Source organism: Belonocnema kinseyi, chromosome 10, assembly GCF_010883055.1.
Source record: "Belonocnema kinseyi isolate 2016_QV_RU_SX_M_011 chromosome 10, B_treatae_v1, whole genome shotgun sequence".
NCBI classification, from domain to species: domain Eukaryota; kingdom Metazoa; phylum Arthropoda; class Insecta; order Hymenoptera; family Cynipidae; genus Belonocnema; species Belonocnema kinseyi.
This window is the reverse complement of record NC_046666.1, coordinates 52,071,189-52,092,036: the sequence shown is the minus strand read 5'-3', so window position 1 is coordinate 52,092,036 and position 20,848 is coordinate 52,071,189. Positions and strand designations below refer to the sequence as shown.

The following is a 20,848-nucleotide window of genomic DNA, read 5'->3' as shown; positions in this document are numbered from 1 at the left end:
AAAAAAAAACATTATTTGTTGAAAATTTGCCTTTTTAGTTTTAAAATCCTTTTTTTTTAATGAAATTTCATCTCTTTTTGTTAATATATGAAATATTACACCTTTTTTTGAAACTGCATATTTTAAGGTTAAAAATTTAATGATTTAGTTTAAAATTAAATTCTTTTGCTGTAAATTCAGGGTGGTCGTTTTAATCAAAGAAAAAAATTCCCAGTTCTTTTTCCGGGTCGAAAACATTTATCACGGTCAATCCAATTAAAAAATACGAACTCTAGAACTAAAATTTTTTTCATTTGAAGTAATAAAACCTGAGCTGCAAATAATTTTAAGTAAATCTTGAATTATAAGTAAAATTAAATTAATTTCAAATAGTTCAGAAATCCTTAAAAAGCTTCGAAATTTTATGTCGAAATTTTGAAAAACGTATATGTTGTTTTAGATTTTTTCAAATTTTAAATTATTTTGAAAATTTTTTCAATACTTCTAAACATTTTTTTAAAAAATATTTTTGAATTTTTCCTTTTTTTTAATTCTGTAAAATTAAAAATGTATGCTTAAAATATTCCGGCTGCACTTTTGATAATTTTGGAAATCTTTTTTAATATTATGTTCAAATTAATTTTTCAAAATAAAAAAATTATTTCCAATTTTTCTACGAATCCTAAGAAAATGTTTTTTATTCTTTTGAAGTCTTTCTTTTAAAAAATTTGCTTAATTTTAAATATATTTTTTTAATTATTCATTTTAAATGAACAGCCCACTTTTTATTACTTAAAGTACAGATAAATTTTAAAAAATGTATTTATTCATTAAATAAAAATGTTTTTTATCCAAAATTTTCAACATCAAAGGCTTCTATTTTTCATTTTTAAGAAAGCATTTAAAAATTCTTCAAATTAAAAATGTAAGCTTAGAAATAAAAATTTTAAATGGAAAATTTTTTTAAGTAAACAAATTTTGAATTACGGATTGTAAGCTAAATAATAGCATAGTTGACAAACATAAAAATTCAACTAATTATTTACAAACTGTTGAAATTCAACGTGGGCAGATTTTTCTTCTACGATTTTTTTAAATTCCGGTAAGAGAAAAAAATTCGCTGTCATTTCCCGGTCATCTTTTGTAACAGAATAATTATTTCTTATTAAATAAATAAATTTGAAAGTATTAAATTTGTATCTGAAATACTGTGTAAATAATTATTTCTTTTTAAATAAATAAATTTGTATTTGAAATACTGCTTTATTCCGTTTATAAAAAATACTATTTTAAAAATACAAAGATGTTAAAATGCTACCATTTAAATGTAAATTTTTAGGGTAAAATCCAAAATTAGCCAAGATATATCAAATATATCTTTTAAAATCGCATATGTTATTATTTCTGAAAACCATAAATTGCGCCATACAGTAAAGGGGGGGGGGGGGGTGGCGAAATATTTTGTTGCGAGATGGTAAATTTGAAATAACATACCTTCTTTATCGCCATTGGCGATCGCTTCCTCCTGGAGAATCCTCCTGTGCAAACTCCTAGTTCTCATGACACAAGTGTTGTGCTTCATTCTCGCGATTTTAATCGTCTGGGGATTATTGTAAGGGGCATCCATGGCCGCTCTGGCTTTGCTGCTTGCTGCAGTGCAAAGAGCTTGAGCCGTCACAAGATCCCCGGCATCCTCTGCGGCTCGTGAAGAGTCCAGAAGTGCGTCCGTCTCTTTGCAAAGACGCTCGCAGTCATCTCCTGACTGGGGCTGATATCCTTCCGGAATTTGCGCAAGCTTTATGGAAACAAAATTACTATCAATTACAGAATTTAAGATATTTAAATTAAATTCAAATCCAAATTAAAAATTCTATTTAATGTCCAACAATCAAATTGATCCAAACTTCTAAAAACAAAAAAAAAACAAGAATCCAACGGCCAAATTTTGACTACCAAGAATAAACAAAAACAAAAATCCTATTGTAATCTGAAGTGTTTGAAAAAAAATCTGTGATAAAAAAAAGTAAATTTCGGGCAAAAATAAAAAAGAGGAAAGAAAAATGAGAAGACAGCCAACCACGTCCCCTTCCTTCTTTTTTTCTTTCTTTCGTCTTTTTTATTTTTATTATCATCAAATTACAATAAAATAACATTCAAAATAAAAATAAACAAAATTGCATTATCGACGTTTTTTTTAATTAATGTAATTTTTTTATTTTTCAGATTGCAATAGGATTTTGTTTTTCGTTTTTGTTTGTTCATTCTTGTGTTTTTTTTTTAACATGAGTTTGCATCTCAATTAAAGAACAATTATACTAATTCAAAGAAAAATTTTTCTCAAGATTATCTTTTTAGTTATGAATTTTATTATTTCGTAGAAAATTTAATAATTTTATTAAAAAAGATGCGAATTAAACTGTTTTCTTCAAAATTTGCCTTTTTTCGGGTTAAAAATTTCATTTTTTTTCGTAGCATATTAAACTTTTGTTTAAAATTCATATGTTTTTGCTAATAAGTGAACTGTAATCCTTTTTTCGGATGAAAAATATTTTTTCTAAAAATTTGTCTTTTTGATTTAAAAATTCATGTATTCGGGTAGAAACATCATCTTTCTTGGGTAAAAATGCCTCTGTTTGGTTGAAAAATCAACTATTATGTACAAAATTTACTTTTTGTTTAAAAATCATATTTTGGTATTGAAAAGTCAACTAAAATCTTTTTTCTTTTGATTCATCTTTTTCAGTATAAATATTGCATCTGCTTTTTGGAAAAAATGCAACTTTTTTTCAAAATCACACGATTTCCTAGAAAATTTACATTTTGTTTAACGTTATTATTTTTGTGTTGAAAAGTCAACTGAAATATTTTAGGATAAAAATTCAACTCTTCTTTTTTATTTAAAAATTCACCTGTTTCAGTATAATTTTTATTTTTTTTGGACGAAAATGCGAATATTTCTTTGAAAATTCAACAATCTTGTTAAAAAAAACCATACTGTTGGGTTAAAAATTCGACTATTTAGCAAAAAATTAAGTATTTAAAAAAATAATAATTTTAATGCAACTGTTTAGTTGAAAATTCAACAATTTTGTGTAAAACTCATACTTTTGGATGACAATTCTGTTTTGTTGAAATCTCAACTATTTCGCAGAAAATTTACTTTTTTTTTAAATTTAATATTTTTTTGTTGAAAAGAAACTTTGTATAAATAATTTCAAACAAACAAAAAAAAAAGAATTAAAAAAAAATTTTTAGTAAAGTAATAAAATCAACTTTTACAAATAAAGAATTAATGTTATTCAATTTAATATGACAATTTAAAAAAAGCACCCTCTCGAAAATGTCCCTGACATATCCAGATTTTTCAGATATTAAGACACACTTTTATTTCGTTCTTGAGTGAAAAATCCTTATTTGTTGAAAATTCGTCTATTTGGTTTAAAATTTATTTGTATAAATTTAATCTTTTTTTATTAAAATATCACTTTCTTGTCGGATATTAAATTTTTTATGCTGAGAATTCAACTATTATATTCAAAAATGTAATTAGTTTGTTGCGAAACTTAAGTACTTTGTTAAAAAGTCATCCTTTATAGCAAAAAAGACACTTTTTTATTTGAAAGAAATGAACCCTTAAGTGCTAAACCCTCGAAATTTGTCGTTCCGTCCAGAACGGGTCCAGCAGACCCGATCATACATCAAAAAGTAAAATATCTCCGGTTTAAATAGATTTAGCTCCATTATTTTTTTTTTCAAATTCTAGCCCAGAGTTTCGGAAAAATTAATATTGTAAAAATAGATTTAAAAATTGATTCTATATAATAAATATTTTGAAAAAAATGAGCAAACTTTTTGGAAGAAAACACTTTCCTCAAAAAAAAGTCCGGATCCCTGAGACCCGTTCTAGCACTTGAGAGTTAATCAAATTGAAAATATTAAATCTAGTTTTCGGACACCCTTCCTAATTCTACTAGCAATAACTAGTAAAAGATTTCTCGAAATTAAAAATTACGTACTATAATCCGTTACGTAATTTAAGTACAGCCCCTAAGAAACTCTTAAAAATTATATTTGATAACACACCTGTAGATTGTGCTTCAATCCCTGTTGGAGTGGAAGACTATCAGTGGAAGAAAGAGAATAGGAATCATAGCCCGCATCATAATGACCGCTGCTACTGCTCGATAATTCTCCAGATTTGCTTGTAGGACTTTTGGGAACACCGCCGTTTCTCTGGACCTTATTAACTATATACAAGTACGGATTTTCCATCGTCGTCGAAGAACTCGATGAAGCGCTGTTTCGGTCTCCGGACCAGTTTCCAGAATCTCGTCTTCTCGGGACATTGAGATGATCCGGAATATTGATTCCGTCTTGCGGAGCCGATCCGGCACTCAAACTTCTCGTCAAATGCATCTGCTGTTTCTTCTGCTGTTGCATAACATTCTCAACAGCTCGTCGACTGATGTATTTTGATTCTGCGTCTCCATCAACCGCATCCACACCCTTTAAAAAGACGATATTCATATTAGGAATTCAAAAGTTCTGTATTCCAAACTGGGAACAATAAACAATTGAATGCGTTTTTCTACTGTTCAAGATTAATTACCTGATTGCCAAAAATTGTGTTTTGAATATCAGTCAAGTTCTGATAGTCGCTATAAATTCTGCGCTGGGTATAAATGTGGGTTGGACTGTCGGGGTTAGGAGTAATCGCCCTCCTGGCCGTGCTATTAATTGGTGGTTTTTCAGGACTCGGGGTGATTGATCGCCGAACGTTGTTCTTCGGTGGCGTCTTAAGACCGTTTCCATTTGGAAATGGAGTGACTGTCTTGGGGGCATTCTCGGTATTGACAGGCGTCCCGCCCGGGGTCGCGTACAACAAAAGAAGAGGCTGGTACCGACCTCGCCTACACTTCTCAACTACTTGCTCCCATCGGGGTCCAATTTCCTTTACAGTCGCGTCGTCGAAATATATCCAGACCTATAGAATCGAGTTTGCAATCAGTCGCGGAAATAAAGCTGATTCGATTTTGATTTGGAGCTGGGGAATGGCTCCTAATATTGTAAATTGGATTGGACATGGAACCTACCTTTAGTTTCGTATGGAAGAAGAATGTGGAATAGTGTTTTCCGTAATATGTGACTACTCCTACGAGATTATGTACAGTGGAAGCTCCCCATCGGGAGTCAACCACACTATGGAAAACATCGCTCAATCGAAGAGTCGTTCCGACTGTTGCGAACACGTCCATGATGTGTTCGAGGGAGGGTCGTTCGCTGTCCCAAACTACACCAACAGAGACAATCTCTGGTCGGTTCATTAGGGTTCGACAAATTTGTATTTTTGCTCCACAGGAACTCTGCAAGTTGGAGAAAAAAATGTTCTAGAAACTGGGCAACAAATAACCGGATGACGAAAGCAGATTTTTTATTCTAGAATAGTTCTAGAATAATTCTAGAGTAGTTCTAGAAGAATTCTAGAATCATTCTACATGATTCTAGAATTATTAATGATTCTAGAATTCTTCTCGTATAATGATATTATACTATGTAAAAATTGAATATGAATAGTAAATGAACAATAAATAGCAAATGATAAATAATGAATACTGGTATTAAATTCATAATGCTAAAGATTTCACAAAGATTTCAAAGATTTCATAAACATTTCATAGGTTTTGGAAATAATTTGAAAGATTTAAATAATTTCACAAATTTTACCGAATATTTCAAAAATATTGCACATGTTTCGCAAAGACTTTTAAAGAATTCACGATTATTTTACAAACAGTTCACAAATATTTCAATGACTTCCGAAAGATTTCAAAATTTTCAAAAATATTACCAAAAATGTTTTGAATATATTTTAAATATTTTACAAAAATTTGAAATATTTCACAAAAATTCGGGATAGATTTAAAAGGTTTCAATGAGTTCTGACAGATTTCAATAATTTCGGAAATGTTACCCAATAAACTTAAAAATATTTCAGAATATTTTCAAACATTTCAGAAAAATTTCAATGATTTTTGAAAGATTTCGCGAATATTTGAAACATTTATGATAGATTTAAAAGATTTCAAAAAAGTTTCAATGATTTCCCAAAGATAATAATTTAAAAAATATTAACAAAAATATTTGGAAAATATTTGACAAACTTCGCAAAGATTTCGGATAGATTTAAAACATTTTACAGTTTTCAATAATTTCACATAGATTTTAATAATTTCACAAATATTACCAAATATATTTAAAAAGTATTTTAAATATTTCCAAAGAGTTAAATTATTTTTTAAAGATTTCACAAAGTTTTAAAATATTAAGCAAATATTTCGGACAGTTTTCATATACTTCGCAAAAACTTCAATGATTTCCCAAATTTTTTTATAATTTTTACAAACATTACCAAATACATTAAAAAAATGTTACCAATGATTTCAGAAGGATTTCAATGATTTTTCACATTTTTTTCACAAAGACTTGAAATATTTCAGAAAAGCTTTAATGATTTCCCAAACACTTTTATAATTTCACAAATATTACCCCATATGTAAAAAATATTTAATATATTTCAAAATATTTTAGAAAGATTTCAATGATTTTTCAAAGATTTCAAAAGCTTTCAAAAAGATTTGAATAAATTCTACCAAATATTTCGCAAATATTTTTAAGGATTTGAAAACAGGTTGCAAAGATTTTTTTTTAATATTTCATAAATATTTCACAAAGGTTAATAATATTTCGCAAAGATTTCAGAGGATCCTTGGTCGATTTCTAGGGGGTGGGGAGAGGGGCATTGCCCCCAGTGCCACCTAGGGCTCCGCCGCCTCTGGACGAGTGGATTTAATTTTTAAAAAAGAACTCTTCAAGTATTTGCTGGGTAAAAATAAAGCGCTGTTTAAAGAAGACTAATATTGAACTAAGAGGAGGTAGTAGTGTCCTTTTTATACTTACTGGACAATCGCGAATATCGCCCATTCCTCCAGCTCGTCGCAAAAGCTGTCCAAATAAATCCGGACTGCTTCTGGCAGCTGGGGGCGTTTGTCGAGCCTGAGATGTCAACGCCGAAGCTGATACATAATGCACCATCTGTAATCAAAATAATTTCTCCTTATTTTCTTTTTCCTCGTTCAGTTACATAAAGGAATCCTGAAAAAATAGTTTTCAATGCCAGTTCGAATTTTTTCGGGAAAGGAATCTGAATAGAGAACAAGAATTATTTTTCACCCATGACTAATTCAATAACGAAATTTAATCATACACACATCAGTGATTATGAAAACCAGTTATAATATGCAATAACTAAGACTGGAAGGTAATTAAGACACTTATGGATATTTTATAAAATATTGTTGAAGCGATTTCTTCATCAGGGTATTAAGCGATTTTAAAAATAATTATTTTACGACCTCCTGGTTCTTCAATCCAGGTTAAGGAGCATTTCATCAAATCAATATCCGAGTAAGAAACTACAGCAAGTTGCCCTCGGCCGGAATGACTAGAAGGATTACGAGATTACGAAATTTTTCACTAACAGGAGAGCTGCTTTGAGAGTTCAAACCGAGAACTATGAAAATGCAATCGCTTATGACCAATGTCGATTACAACGAGTTTCAAAGCTTTATCGGACACCCAGGGTTTTTTTTCACGGTGATCGTATATTCTCGCCTACTCAAAGTCTCCTATTGTGCTAAGAGTTAAGCAATTAGTTCTTTCTCGAAACCAGCTTTTAAATGGTGTATTACTTAAAATTTATTGTCAGTGAAGACAACATTGAGCAACAAATAATTTAGCGTTATTTATTTTAGAGGACAGTGATTCAGAAATTAAAGTCCCGTTCATTAAATAGAGATTCCAATTACGTTTACATATTATCTGTAATTGAAAAAAAAACAATATATTTCATAGAATTGCCATATTAGAAGCTAATCATTATCTCGACTATTTTCCTCACGCTATTATAATTTTTCCAAATGAGATACTGATCACTGCGGCTATGGAAATTGAAGTGACGAAATTCGAGAATAACCGCATTCGAAACCACAGTGAACAATTTTCATCTCCAGGTTATGGAATCTAGCCATTCAAGAGGGGAAATTTTATGCTAGGACAACTGCAAAATAAGCAATACGCACGTTCGGTTTCACCAGACTTCGATTCAGTTTCAGTGCCACGTGTGCGCAATTGCACATAAGAACAATTGAACAAGATATGATATGCTGTCCCACACGTACGTGAGGAGAAAATCCAATCTCGATTCTCAGTGGAATTGGTCCAAGGATTGTTAGGAAATCACTCGATTTTTATTCAGGTAACATTTATATAAATCTTTGTCAATAAATTAAAATTGAAGAATTTGTGAAAACGAAAAAATATGATAACAAAATGAGTATAAGCCTATAATGATTTTCCCATCAAATTTTCGCGACTATAGGAAACTATTATATATTTGGATAAGAGGTAAAAAAATAAATAATTTATTGTTTCTCTACATTTTTCAATCATTCTTTCAAAATTTTAAGATTATTTATTCCTATACTGATTTTACTATAATCCCGAAAAAAGAAGTTTTTAGTTATAAATTTTATTGTTTGGTCGAAAATTGAACAATTTTCTTAAGAGATATTTTTTATTGTAAATTCAACTGTTTTCTTAAAACTGCATCTTTTTAACTTAAAAATTCATATTTTGTTGCTGGTAAGTCGACTGAAATCTTTTTTGGATGAAACCTACTGTTTGAAAATTTGTCTTTTTGATTTAAAAGTTGATCTTTTTCAGGACGAAAATTAAACTATTTTGATCAAAAGTCAAACTTTTTGTTTGAAAATTCTATTGTTTTGTTGAAAATTTAACTATTTCGTAGGAAATTCACGTTTTGTTTAAAATTTATATTTTGGTGTTAAAAAATGAATTGAAATCTTTTCTGGATGAAAGTTCAACTTTAAAAAAATAATTGTCGTCTTTTATTAAAAATTCATCTGTTTTATTAAAAATTTCATCTCTGGGGATTATATCAAACTATTTGGTAGAGAATTAATTTATTTTGTTTAAAATTAACTCTTTTTGGTTAAAAAAAATCGTTTTTTTCGGAAACTTATTTTTTATTAAAAATTTCATATTTCGTTCTCGAAAAGTCAACTGGAATATTTTTTGGATAAAAATTAAACTATATTTTTAGTCTTTTTTTTTAAATTAAATTGATCTGTTTTAAGAGAAATTTAATCCTTTTCCGATAAAAATGCAACTATTTGATAGAGATTTCGACAATTTTGTTAAGCAGTTATCCTTTTTCTTTAAAAATTCGTCTTTTTAGATTGAAAATTCAATATTTTTCATAAAAATTCATTTCTGGTTTAATAACAGAAAAATAAACTATTTCTTTAAAAATGTACCTTTTTGATTAAGAATTTATAATTTTAAAGGAAAATAACTTGCTGCTTAAAAATTATTTTTCTTTGCTTGAGCATTCAACTATTTTATTTGAAAGATTTGGTTGAATCACTTTGATAAAATATTATTTTATGTTTGTTTGAAGATTTACATATTTAGTTGAAAATTCATCTGTTTGGTCGAATGCTAGACTATTTTGTTAAAAAATAATCTTTTTTAATTGAAAATTTAACTATTCGGGTAAAAGTTAAACTAGCTTATTAAAAACTTTTTTTTATTGAAGGCCCTTTGGTTGAAAATTTAACTGTTAAGAAGAAAAGTCTTTTTATGTTTAAAATTAATTTTTTAATTGGAAATGTAACTTCCATTTTTTTTAAGATTTATATTTTTTAGTAGAAAGTTCTTATTTTTTCATAAAAAAAATTATTTTCTCGGTTTGAAATTTTATTTTTGTTGGGTAAAATTGCATCAGTTTCGAGGAAAATTATTTCTTTCTGAAGAGTTATAATTTGTGTTTGAAAATTCAATTTTTGTAGAGTAAAATCGTCTTTTGGCTTAAAATATAAACTATGATACTTTCTTTCCGGGAATTTATATTTTTAGGTTTAATAATTAACTATTATGTTAAAAATTGAATTATTTTATTGAAAATTCAAGTATATTGTTAAAAAGCCATCTTTTATAGTAGAAAATACATGTCTTTGTTGAAAATAAATTAATAAATTTGCTATTTTCAATTTGTACCTGTAATTCTGTTTTATTCCGTATATATAAAAGATTCTGTTAAAAGTATTAGAAAATAAAAATGCTGGTATTTGAATATTATGGATCAAGAAAAATGAAAAATGACTCATTTCTCTTCCGTAATTTAAGTACGGCCCCTTATACTCATTTTCATATCATATTTTTTTCACTTTCACAAATTCTTCAATTTTAATTTCATACGTAACGGCAAATTACTACATTTCGAAGCAAATATTTTCGAATGAAAAATAAAGTTCGAAAAACTCGTCTCTGGGAAGCGGAGCGCCTACTTCGTTAATAAAATAGTCAACACAAGTTGGGCAACTCGTCAAACAAGTAGTCGGACTCCCGACACGCGTTACAGAATTTAACTTTAGAAATTACCAACTCTTGGGCGGGCTTTCGAAAAATCAGCAAAACATTGACTTTAGACCTCCCACTCTTTTAATCACGCACTGATGTACGAAAGTTGCTTAATTCGTATCAGAATGCGATCCCGAAGAAAACTCAGGAAAGTTGAGCAATTGCTTCTGAAACGTTTCCAAGAGAGTTCGGAAAATATTTAGTTTGCAATTTAATCAGAAGATCTTCGAAAAAATTTCAGTATTTGGCTCTAACAATCTCTTACCTAATTATCCTTGATTAGTTTTAACACCAGGGCAATAAATCTGAGATAAACCAAGATTTCTTTAAAAAACAACGATCCTAAAAGTCCTCTAAATAGATTCAAAGATCAGATAAGAGACTTTTTGATAAAATTTGAGATAAAATTCTCTCTCGAAATTCCAGTAGTTTTCTACAACTTTAGGGAAACATATTTCCATCCCAGATCCTGAATCTTGATTTTAAAGAGAAGATGAAAAAGGTTCGTAAAACGGGGCTAAGTGGAACATAAAAACGGAGAAAACCGATGAAGACCCATGTTTCTTTGCATTTCATGGCAATATATGTCACTGATGAAATCAATTCTTTAACCAAAAATGGAATAGTTAGGTTTTGCGAAAACAAAATTCATTTTTGGAGAGAAAAACGATTTTTTAACACAATAATTCAATTTTCGACCAAATAGATTCATTTTTAACTAAAATTATGAATCATCAAACAAAAATTAATTTGAAAATACGGTAGTTCAAATTTCAACCAAATAGTGAAATTTCAAACCAAAAAATGATATTTCTACAGAAAGATGTTATATAAAAAAAATATGAATATTCAACAAAACAAAAGAATTTTCAAAACAAAAAGTAAAATTTTCAGCTAACAAAAGATTAGTTTTCTACAACAAAAATATATAATTTTCAAAAACATAAATATATATAATTTTCAACCAAATAATTTAACCTTTAATTAAAACAGATGAATTTTCCACCAAAAAGATCAAGTTTCAATGAAAATGATGAATCCTAATCCAAAAAAAATACATAAATTTCTGACAAAGCAGTTCTATCAACTGTGTAGTTGCATTAAAAAAATAATAATCTGGCGCCAAGAAAATTAATTTTCTACCAACGAAGACGAATTCAAACAAAATATTCTAATTTTCAACCAAATAGTTCAATTTTTAATTTTAAACAATAATTTTCAAATAAGAATGGAGTACTTAAATTTTCAGTTAAAAAAAAAATAATTTTCGAATCAAAAAATACAAGTTTAAAAAGAATAGTTTAACTTTCAAGAAAGTAGTAAAATTGGAAAAAAAACCTGAAAAAAATGTAATAGCTAATATTTCAACAGAAAAAGATTTTAATTTTAAATAAAAAACAGTTGATGTTCCAACCACAAAAGATTCTAACATTTAGTAAAAAAGAGTTGTATTTTACTAGAAAAGACGAATTTTCAAACAAGTTTTATTTTGTACTAATAAAGATGAATTTTTAACAAAATACGTTAAATTTCGACCCAATAGCTAAATTTTCAAATAAAAAATATCAATTTCCATTAAAAAATGAAATAGTTAAGTTTAAAAAAACAAAAAATTAATTTTTAATATCTTAGTTCAACTAAAACCAAGCAGTTGAATTCGCAGCAAAAAATATTATATATATATATATGTTAAAAAAATTCTTTTTTAACAACAAAAACAAGGAGTTAAAATAAAATTTCAACTGAGTATTTGAATTTGAAACCCTAAATAAAGATGAATTCTGAACGAAAAATGACCTATAAATTGTTAATTCAAACAAAAAGTATATTAATTTCCCATGAAAAACTAAATAGTCAATTTTTTAACTAAAGAAGATCAGTTTATAACCAAAAATTGAATGCTTCAAATTTCAATTGAAAAAATTAATTTTTAATTAAAAAAACTTTCAAACAAATAATTATATTTTTAATCGAATTACAAATTTTTTAAGCAAAAATACGATTTTCAATAAAATACATTTTTCCCAAATTGAAAATATTTATTTCCCAACCAAAAAAAGCAACTTTTCACAAAGCATAGCTCAACTTTCAACCCACTAGTTGCATTCTAAACAAACAAAAAATCAATTCTCAACGAACAAACCGAATCTGTAGTTTAGAATGATCCAAACCAGAGTCGGGTAGTAACTTTTAGGGTAACTAGTAAATAGTATTTTGATGAATTATTAATATTTTTATTGTAATAATATAATAATAATTAATGTTATTAATCTTGTATTAATTATTTTTATTTTCAAATTGATAAATTAAGGAAGAGAAAAGAGTAACTTGTAATAGGTAACTTGAAGTTATTTTATCTAGTAACTGTAACTAGTTACTTTTTTTTCGTTAAGTAATGTAACTTTAACTAGTTACTAAAAAAAAGTAACTTACCCAAAACTGATCCAAACCGTAACTGTCATTGATCAAATCATTAATTTTGAATGACGTAATCCTCAAATTATAAGTAAATTTTACTATTTTATTATGGAAGACAAATCAATTGACAGTTTGATTGAGTCCGCAATATTGACTGGTTCATCTGTCATAAATACTGTTTTGTCAGAAAAAATGACTGATTCAAATGTAGAGTGACATTTAGTAGAATATTGACTGGTTCATCTCTTAAAAAGAGACTGTTTTGTCAGAAGAAATGACTGATTCAAATTTAAAGTGTATTGCTTTCTTTGAATGAAAAGCGGATGTCCGGCTTTACCCGACATGTCACACTTGGCCCCGTGTCACGCCAGCGATCTGACTTTAGCATTAACTTTATAGTATCCGAAACATCGGAATCTTTTTGATGAAAAGGCTTGAGGTTGATATCTTTTTATAGCCCATCGATCAGTCTTTATAAAAGCTCGCGCCCACGATTCCTATGGCGATCAATGAACCGTCAAATCCAGATTAGCTAATCGCTTTAAGCGACTTGCCATTGAATCTTGAGGCGGCTTCTTTCCTAAGTGGCTTAAGTCCCTTAAACCTTAATTCCCCAGTAGCATGCACGACCTATCCCAACTATAGTTATGGTTATCCAGTGTAGTTATTTTTTCGTATTTCCCACGTGCGATGAAAAGCTGCGTCCACCCCCATACATTTCTTTTCTTGTCGATTGCACGTTTTCAGTTTTTCTCAACCAATAAGTTTTGCCTTATGTCGATGCTCACAAAGGTTCTTGGCCCTGGAGCGACCGTTTTATGTATTCCAGGTAGATCTGCGAAGCACCAACTATTGTGTCTACCTGCACTTCTGACGTGGGAAAAAGGGCAAGGTGTGCTCAAACTCAAACTTTATGCCGTATCCGATTCGGAGAATCGTGGGTGTAGACAAAAAATCTGAGTTGTGAGGCTGAAGAGAAATTTGGACAAGAGCTAGCATCTTGTTTACTTGGGAAAATCGATGGGAAAACAAAATTTCAACCTGGTAGCGAAGCTTGAAATTTAGATATTAGAAGTAGATGATGTTTTTAGGAGCCATGAGTCTACGTAAGGATTCTTTTTCTGAAATGTAAATTCTCAACAAAGAATGTAATATTTGATATTTTAACCAAGAAAATATTTCCGTTTTAAGTCCAAAAGAGTTTTGAATTAAACCAACGAAGACGCATTTTCAACAAAAGAGTTGAGTCCTCTACCGAATGAGATTCATTTTCAAGTAAACAGTTTGAACTTTTAACAACGCAGATGAAATTTCTACCACACGAGATGAATTCTCGAATAAAAAGACTAAATTTTAGCAAGAATTTCATTTTCAACTAAGAAAGAGTTTTCAGTCAAAAAAATAAAAGTTTTTTGATCCAAAATGTTACATTTTCAGGCCTAAAAGACAAACTGTCTACAAAATAGTTGAATTTTCAACGAAAAAGAGGAATTTTCGAAAAAGAAAATTAACATTCTACCAAAAGACGAATTCATAAAAAAAACATATACATTTTTGTACAAAGGTTGGTTTTTTTACCAAAAAATAGGAATTTTCAACCAAATACACAAAGCTTTGATGAAACAGTTAAATTTTCCACCAAAAAGATACAGTTTTTATAGAAAAAAAGACCAAATTTCACCCAATTACGTACATTTTCAACCAAATAGTTGAATTTTAAACTACAAAAATCGATTTTGAACCAAGACTCGAAAAGATATTTTCACCACCAAAAATTTTCAAAAAAAACGTATTTCCTACAAAACAGTTGAATTGTCTAACAAATTGCTGATTTTTTTACAAACTAGTTAACTTTTCTACAAAATGATTGAAATTTCCAGCAGAAAAAAAAACAGTATACAAAAATTGATTTTCTACTAAAAATACGAATTTTCAACAAAATACATAAAGTTTCAAGAAAACAGTTGCATTTTTAACAATCAAGATACATTTTCTACCACAAAAGACGAAACTTTAATAAATTACATGAATTTCCAACTAAATAGTTGAATTTTACATTTAAATAATCAATTTTGAATCAAAACTGAAATACATAAATTTTCACCACAAAAAATTAATTTTGAATAAAAAAAAGTAGGATTTTCTACATAAAAGTTGATTTTTCTATCAAATAGTTGAATTTTTTTACAAACTAGTTGAGTTTTCTACCAAATTATTGAAATTTCGAGCAAAAAAAAAAAACTTTCTGCAAAACTTCTACAAAATACATAAATTTCAAATGAAACAGTTAAATTTTCTAATAAAAATAATTCATTTTCTACGGAAAATGGAATGCTGCAATTTTCAGGTGAAAAAATTGATTTGGAACCCAAACGATGAATTTTAAACAAAAAATGTGATAATTAATATTTTATCTATGAAAGATTTCAAATATAGACCAGTCGAATTGCATAAAAAAATATGTATTTTCAACGAAATAGTTGTATCCTCAACTAAAACAGATTAGTAATCAAACACTTGAATTTTTAATGAAAGACTAAATTTCAACTAGAAAAGAGGAATTTTCAACAAATTACAAAAATTTACAACCAAACTGTTGAATTTTGAACCAAGAGAATTAAATTTCTACAAAGAAGACAAAATTTTCAATACATACATGAATTTTCCATCAAATCGTTAAATTTTCAACTAAAATAGACCAATTTCGTACAAAAAAACGGAATAGTTTATAATTTTTAATTGAAAAAAATAATTTAAAAAAAAACAAAAACGAATCCTTAACAAAATATTTACATTTTCGACAAAAGAAATAAATTTCTAACTAAAATGATGATTCTTCAACTAAAAAAATTAATTTTAAAAAAAAATCAATGAATTTCAACCAATTATTTAAATTTGATACCAAATTGTTTAATTTTTGCTTTTAAGTTATTCATAGGCGTAAAACTACCTTAAGTAAGAAATGGGTTTGGCCACAATGAAAACAAGGAATGTTTTTATTTTGATATTCCCGTTAGATACCGTAAACAAGTGCTAAGCAGCACATTTGTGGGGTAAAGCGACACACACCTAATTTTATATTTAAAACGCGACATTGCCTTATCTAAGTTTTTCAACTGAAGTTTTACAATTTTGAGTTGCAAATTTCTATATTTTTTCCTAGAAGAAGCAAAACTCGTATTAAAAAGTTCAGAATCAAGGTAACGCCCGTTTTACCCCACATGCGTCGCATAGCCCCAGTTCACGGTATTTCTATATAAGAATGTATTTTTTAATCGAAAAAAAAAGTATAACGAACCTGAGTGAAGGGCAAAGGTTCTGAAGTTGCTCCGCAGGCTCCACAGACACTTTGTTCGACAAGTGTCATTGCGAATTTCTGATGAGGGACACAATGCCGAGCACTGCACATGTCCTCTGCCTCGCCACTTGCAATGTGCAGATGAATTCGCAACAGAATGTTTTCCTGAAAAAATAAAAATGATTTTCACGAAAAGAATAATTTAAACTTTTACTTATTGTTTACCCTGATCAGTTGAAGGATTGAAGAACAATTTCAAAATTAATGGGATTCAAACTCTCGGAAAAGTAAGAATAGAACTTCAAACACCTCCCCACGTATCAGGAAGTGCCCTATCCCATTGAATGTGGCTACAAACGCGAATACTTTTCAGCGTTCTTCTTGCAGGATAATGGAATGCTAATCGTGCATGTCCTCGCTCTTATCATATGCAACCGAGTCGATAAGAGGAGTGGCCTCGGCTCAAATGTGCATAAATACAGTGTATCTCTGATGTAAACGAGAAAGTATTCTGTCGCTGGCATTGGAACGATTGCTCTCCGCTCATTAATGTGTCCCGATGTAAGTGGACGCCATTACGCGTGCTCGACTTAAACATTATTAGAGCAAAAAGAAGTTCCATAACTTCAGGCTTTTAAACGATTTTTTTGCTCTTCCACCAAGGATGTTTAACATATTCTAGAAAGCTGCTTGAACGATTGGCGTAGCCTAGTTTTTAGGAATTTGTCTCAATTGCTTAATTAACCAGAACGAAGAATAGAAGAAGTTGAATAGCTAGCAGCCATATACATACAGAAGACATTAAGAGATTAAAGATGTAGAATATTATAATTTAGTGATACATCAAAAGACTAGGAATGCTTCATTAAAATAAAAATTAGTTTCTGAGATGAAGATCTATTGTTAGAAAGACTTTATCCGAGATTAGAGATTCATTCGAGAATGTAAGAGATAAAGACAAACAATTTTTTGCAAGAGCCTTGGTTTGCTCATAAGGATGATATCATTAGAGAATAACTGAGAGGTATTTGTAAAGCATTTGCCTTCGCAAGAAGTGGAAATAGTTCTGAAAACTGTTGCAATCAAAAAGGCGTGATTGAACATCGAGAAAAAAGTATTTTTAGAATACTAATTCCGAAAACGGATTTAATTTTTATTTGGAAAATCAGCTTCGAAAACAGGTTTTCTAACCAGTGCCAACTATGCCACTGCAATACCTAAATTGTCAAAGTTATTTCTAAATTTAAGATTACAGCTTTTTCACTTAGAATGGCAACTGCAATCTACATTTCTGATTCATTCTTTACAATTGAGATTAATTTTAAATAGCTCAGTAGACTTGCTTCTTTTTTTAAGAAGCAATCAACTCTTTCTGTAATTGATACTTACGAAGCATTCTGCAGCATCATCCATGAATCCCAACTGGAACCTCTGCTGATCGAGGAAGCTTTCTGCAAGGGCTCGTCGCAAAGCGTCTGGTGGTAATGCGCTCTCTTGCGAAAACTGCAGCTGCGAGAACAGGTCCTGCAACACAAAAGAAGACGTGCTCAATATACCTGTCGAGATCTTACGAAGAAAGGGATCGCCTGGGCTATTTTCGTTTTTACGTTTGACCAACAGACCCTGAAACTTGTTCTAATTGTCAGAAGGACAAGTAGGATACGAGATTTTCGATCCCAAATACACAATAGTTCACCTTATTTTCGAAAAGCTCTCTTTTAACCCATGGGTGCACTTCTTTGTAAAACCCACGTCTTGAATCGAATAGCTTAATAAAGGAGGTAAAACTTAAAAATTGATTAAAATATTTACTTAAAAATTCGCATTCCTGTATTTCTAGTATATTAAGTTAATACCCAAATATCCTTCCATTTTACGTTTACCCAATCGTTCATGAATTCAAGTCACTTTAAGATTTTATTTTGAAGCTTCTATTGTGTCCTGAAGAAGTATTATACAATAAGGATCGAATCAAATACCAAAAGTGGCTTGTCATCTCTCTTTGAACTGATTGTAATAAGCGCATTTACTGAAGATTTCAGAGTGATCTGACAGAGATCTAGTCAATGAGTTCCATTGTAGAAGGAATACGAATGACAGGACAGCCTAATTTTACGAATCATAAAGATTCGAATCTTATTCTACAATAAAGATTATCTTCGCCAAGACTTCTTCATAGTAATATAAAAGGGGAGAAGAAAATCGCGGTTATTAACTTCAATCCGGAAGACTAGAGGTAAAATCTGGTTGGCGAAAGCTCTTCCGCGTTTCCTTATTCCGTTTTCCTTCTCGCATCTTCGCCACCTGCTAAATTGCAGACATCGAATCTTGTTAGACTTACATCTTCAGTGAGCCTTTGGTATTTTCTAACAATATATACATATACATGTAAGTTCTTCGGCAATGGCTCTGGGCAACGGTCTCGTATAGAAAGTAGGTTCACGTACCTCGGGGCAAAATCTGTCAGGGTTTTCGTGCCGCAATTCTAGAGCCGGTTCTAAAAAATTCGATTGCATGTAAGTTTCTAAGTTTATCTTTAATGGTCGTTTAAACTATCATTTAGAAGTCAAAACAAGTAGGAAACAGTTACATATTCAATAGACGGTTTAAAAAGAAAATTTTATACTAATCATCTAATGATCCGTTAGAATTTGAATGAGACCGATATTTTCGCACTCTAAAAATTAAATTTCTCTGCTTTCGGAGGCTGAAATTAAAAACTCATAAATGAAAGGGATCTAGGTAAACGTAACAGTACACACTTCCTCTGAATAATATGCCTCAAGGGTAAAAGCGAACGTTTGTGATAAGTCTGCCTACACCAGTCTTATTTCAGTTATAGTCTCATAGTCTGTACATGAAGGATGTCGCTCAGATCAGGTTATCCCGAGATCGGAAAAACAAGCAGAAAACTCGATTTCCGCCAAGAGAAATCGATCAATGAAAGCGATTCAACTAGAATCATGCTTGCACTTTTAAATTTTATTGCAGATAAATAGAACCTATGGTCTTAAATATTACCTTCCATAAACTACTTGAAGTCAATGGTTATCGATTTCTATGGGGGGTGGATGTATTGAACGTGACAGGTTTCGACAACATGTGCTAACCACTCGAACACTTTTCACACGCATCAGTAACTAATAGTGAAATCTGATCTCCCTCAAGATGCATAGGAAAAAACCTTACAAGAATTGACTAATTTGTTTGACCCCCAACAATTGAAACTTTATTAGAGATAAAACTTTAAGGCTCTTTAAAATAATTTAAAGAAGGACGTACTTTTTTGAGAAGACTCAGATCCACAGCCGGTGAATCCTCCCTCTCCATTCCACTATCATCTTCCTCTTCCTTAACATCGGCCTGGACTTCCGTTCCTTCTTCATTTTTCAAGATCGTCGAGGACGAATCCTGACGAACTTTAATCCACTTGAGCATCTTGTTTTCTCTTTCCAAATGTCATTCGTCACTCTTCATTTCAAAATTAACCCGTGCCATTCATCAACAGGCCTGCATCGTCAACATTTCGATTTCCATTAGCATCTTATAGGTTAACGGGACACTGTTCCAAAAGTTGGAGACCCGCTGAGAGATAAAAGAATAAGTATGTCTCTCGGATTATGCAAAGAGACTTTCGAAACCGAAAGAAATTTTTCTAAATCTTCACTTTAGTGTTAATTCTTCAGGAAGCTTGATAAGACTGTTTGTCTGGACTCTTTTTTAATCTCTCATTTCGTGCACTTGTCACTTCATGGTAATCGTACACCTTGCTTTCCTTTGTCCTCGTGCCACGTTGATGCGATAAGAACTTGCATTATCTTCAGTTTTATTTGCACACAAGGTTTGAAATTCGAGTCGAGGAACTTTGAAGATAGGAATATACGAGAAGATCTGGATACAATTTTAGGATCTTTTAAAAACGATATAGTCCAGAGCTTAAAACAATTCAAGATCTACTTGAAAGATTTTGCTGGCAACTCTAGAAACAAGGAGTTGTGGTGCCAAGGCTCCCCTTTCTAGCCCCTTATCCAAGATCGCAATACCGTTCAATGCAACCTCATCAGCGATTCAACGCTAAACCCGTTTTCGATGCCAACTTGCTGAGTTGGACTGTACAAGATTATTAGCATCGATGCAACTTGGAAATTCTTTTCGAAAGATGCTTTTCTGTCCCTTAACTGTCAATGAAGTAACCAGCAGAAAATGAATTCGATCCAAGTGTTATTTTCTATTTGGTTATTTACCACAAGAAGACGAATCACATCCTCCTCCGGCAAAACCCGTTGGTGCAAAAATAGAAACCCGTTTCAAGAAGGTAGGGCGTAGGTCCTGCTATCCTCGATTTCAGATTATCAATATAAACAAGATCGAACTATCATCAGTATCGATTCCTGAGGATAGAACTCAATTTCTTCGTTATCCTTAAATCAATGATTTCCACTCTTCTCAACTTGATCAAGATATCTTCATCTTGGAACTAGAATTTTTCCAAAGCACGTGGTCTTTCGGAGCCTCAAATGTCCGATCCCTCGTTGAAATCACTCAACATGACCACAATTGAAGTTCACAATGATTCAAGATTCCATATTGGATCCCAAATCCACATTATTTAATCATTTCGTAACTAAGAATCACTACCCAACACTTTCACTA

At 30.3% G+C, this 20,848-nt stretch overlaps 1 protein-coding gene across 2 annotated transcripts in view; it reads right to left on the bottom strand.

Annotated features, from left to right (window-relative positions):
* The window catches only part of LOC117181905 (inactive ubiquitin carboxyl-terminal hydrolase 53-like), a 41,854-nt gene that overhangs the window by 4,681 nt on the left and 16,325 nt on the right, over positions 1-20,848 (bottom strand). Inside the window, exons 1-8 of one of the 2 annotated variants that reach the window (XM_033374924.1) lie at positions 19,478-20,193; positions 17,585-17,719; positions 16,196-16,360; positions 6,937-7,071; positions 5,073-5,342; positions 4,589-4,963; positions 4,063-4,485; positions 1,474-1,774 (exon numbers count right to left, since the gene is read on the bottom strand). In XM_033374924.1, coding sequence (XP_033230815.1) covers positions 1,474-1,774; positions 4,063-4,485; positions 4,589-4,963; positions 5,073-5,342; positions 6,937-7,071; positions 16,196-16,360; positions 17,585-17,719; positions 19,478-19,633 — 1,960 coding nt within the window. In that variant the 5' untranslated portion in view covers positions 19,634-20,193. Of the gene's footprint in view, positions 1-1,473; positions 1,775-4,062; positions 4,486-4,588; positions 4,964-5,072; positions 5,343-6,936; positions 7,072-16,195; positions 16,361-17,584; positions 17,720-19,477; positions 20,194-20,848 lie in introns of those variants that run through there. The other variant, XM_033374925.1, reaches the window with a different exon arrangement.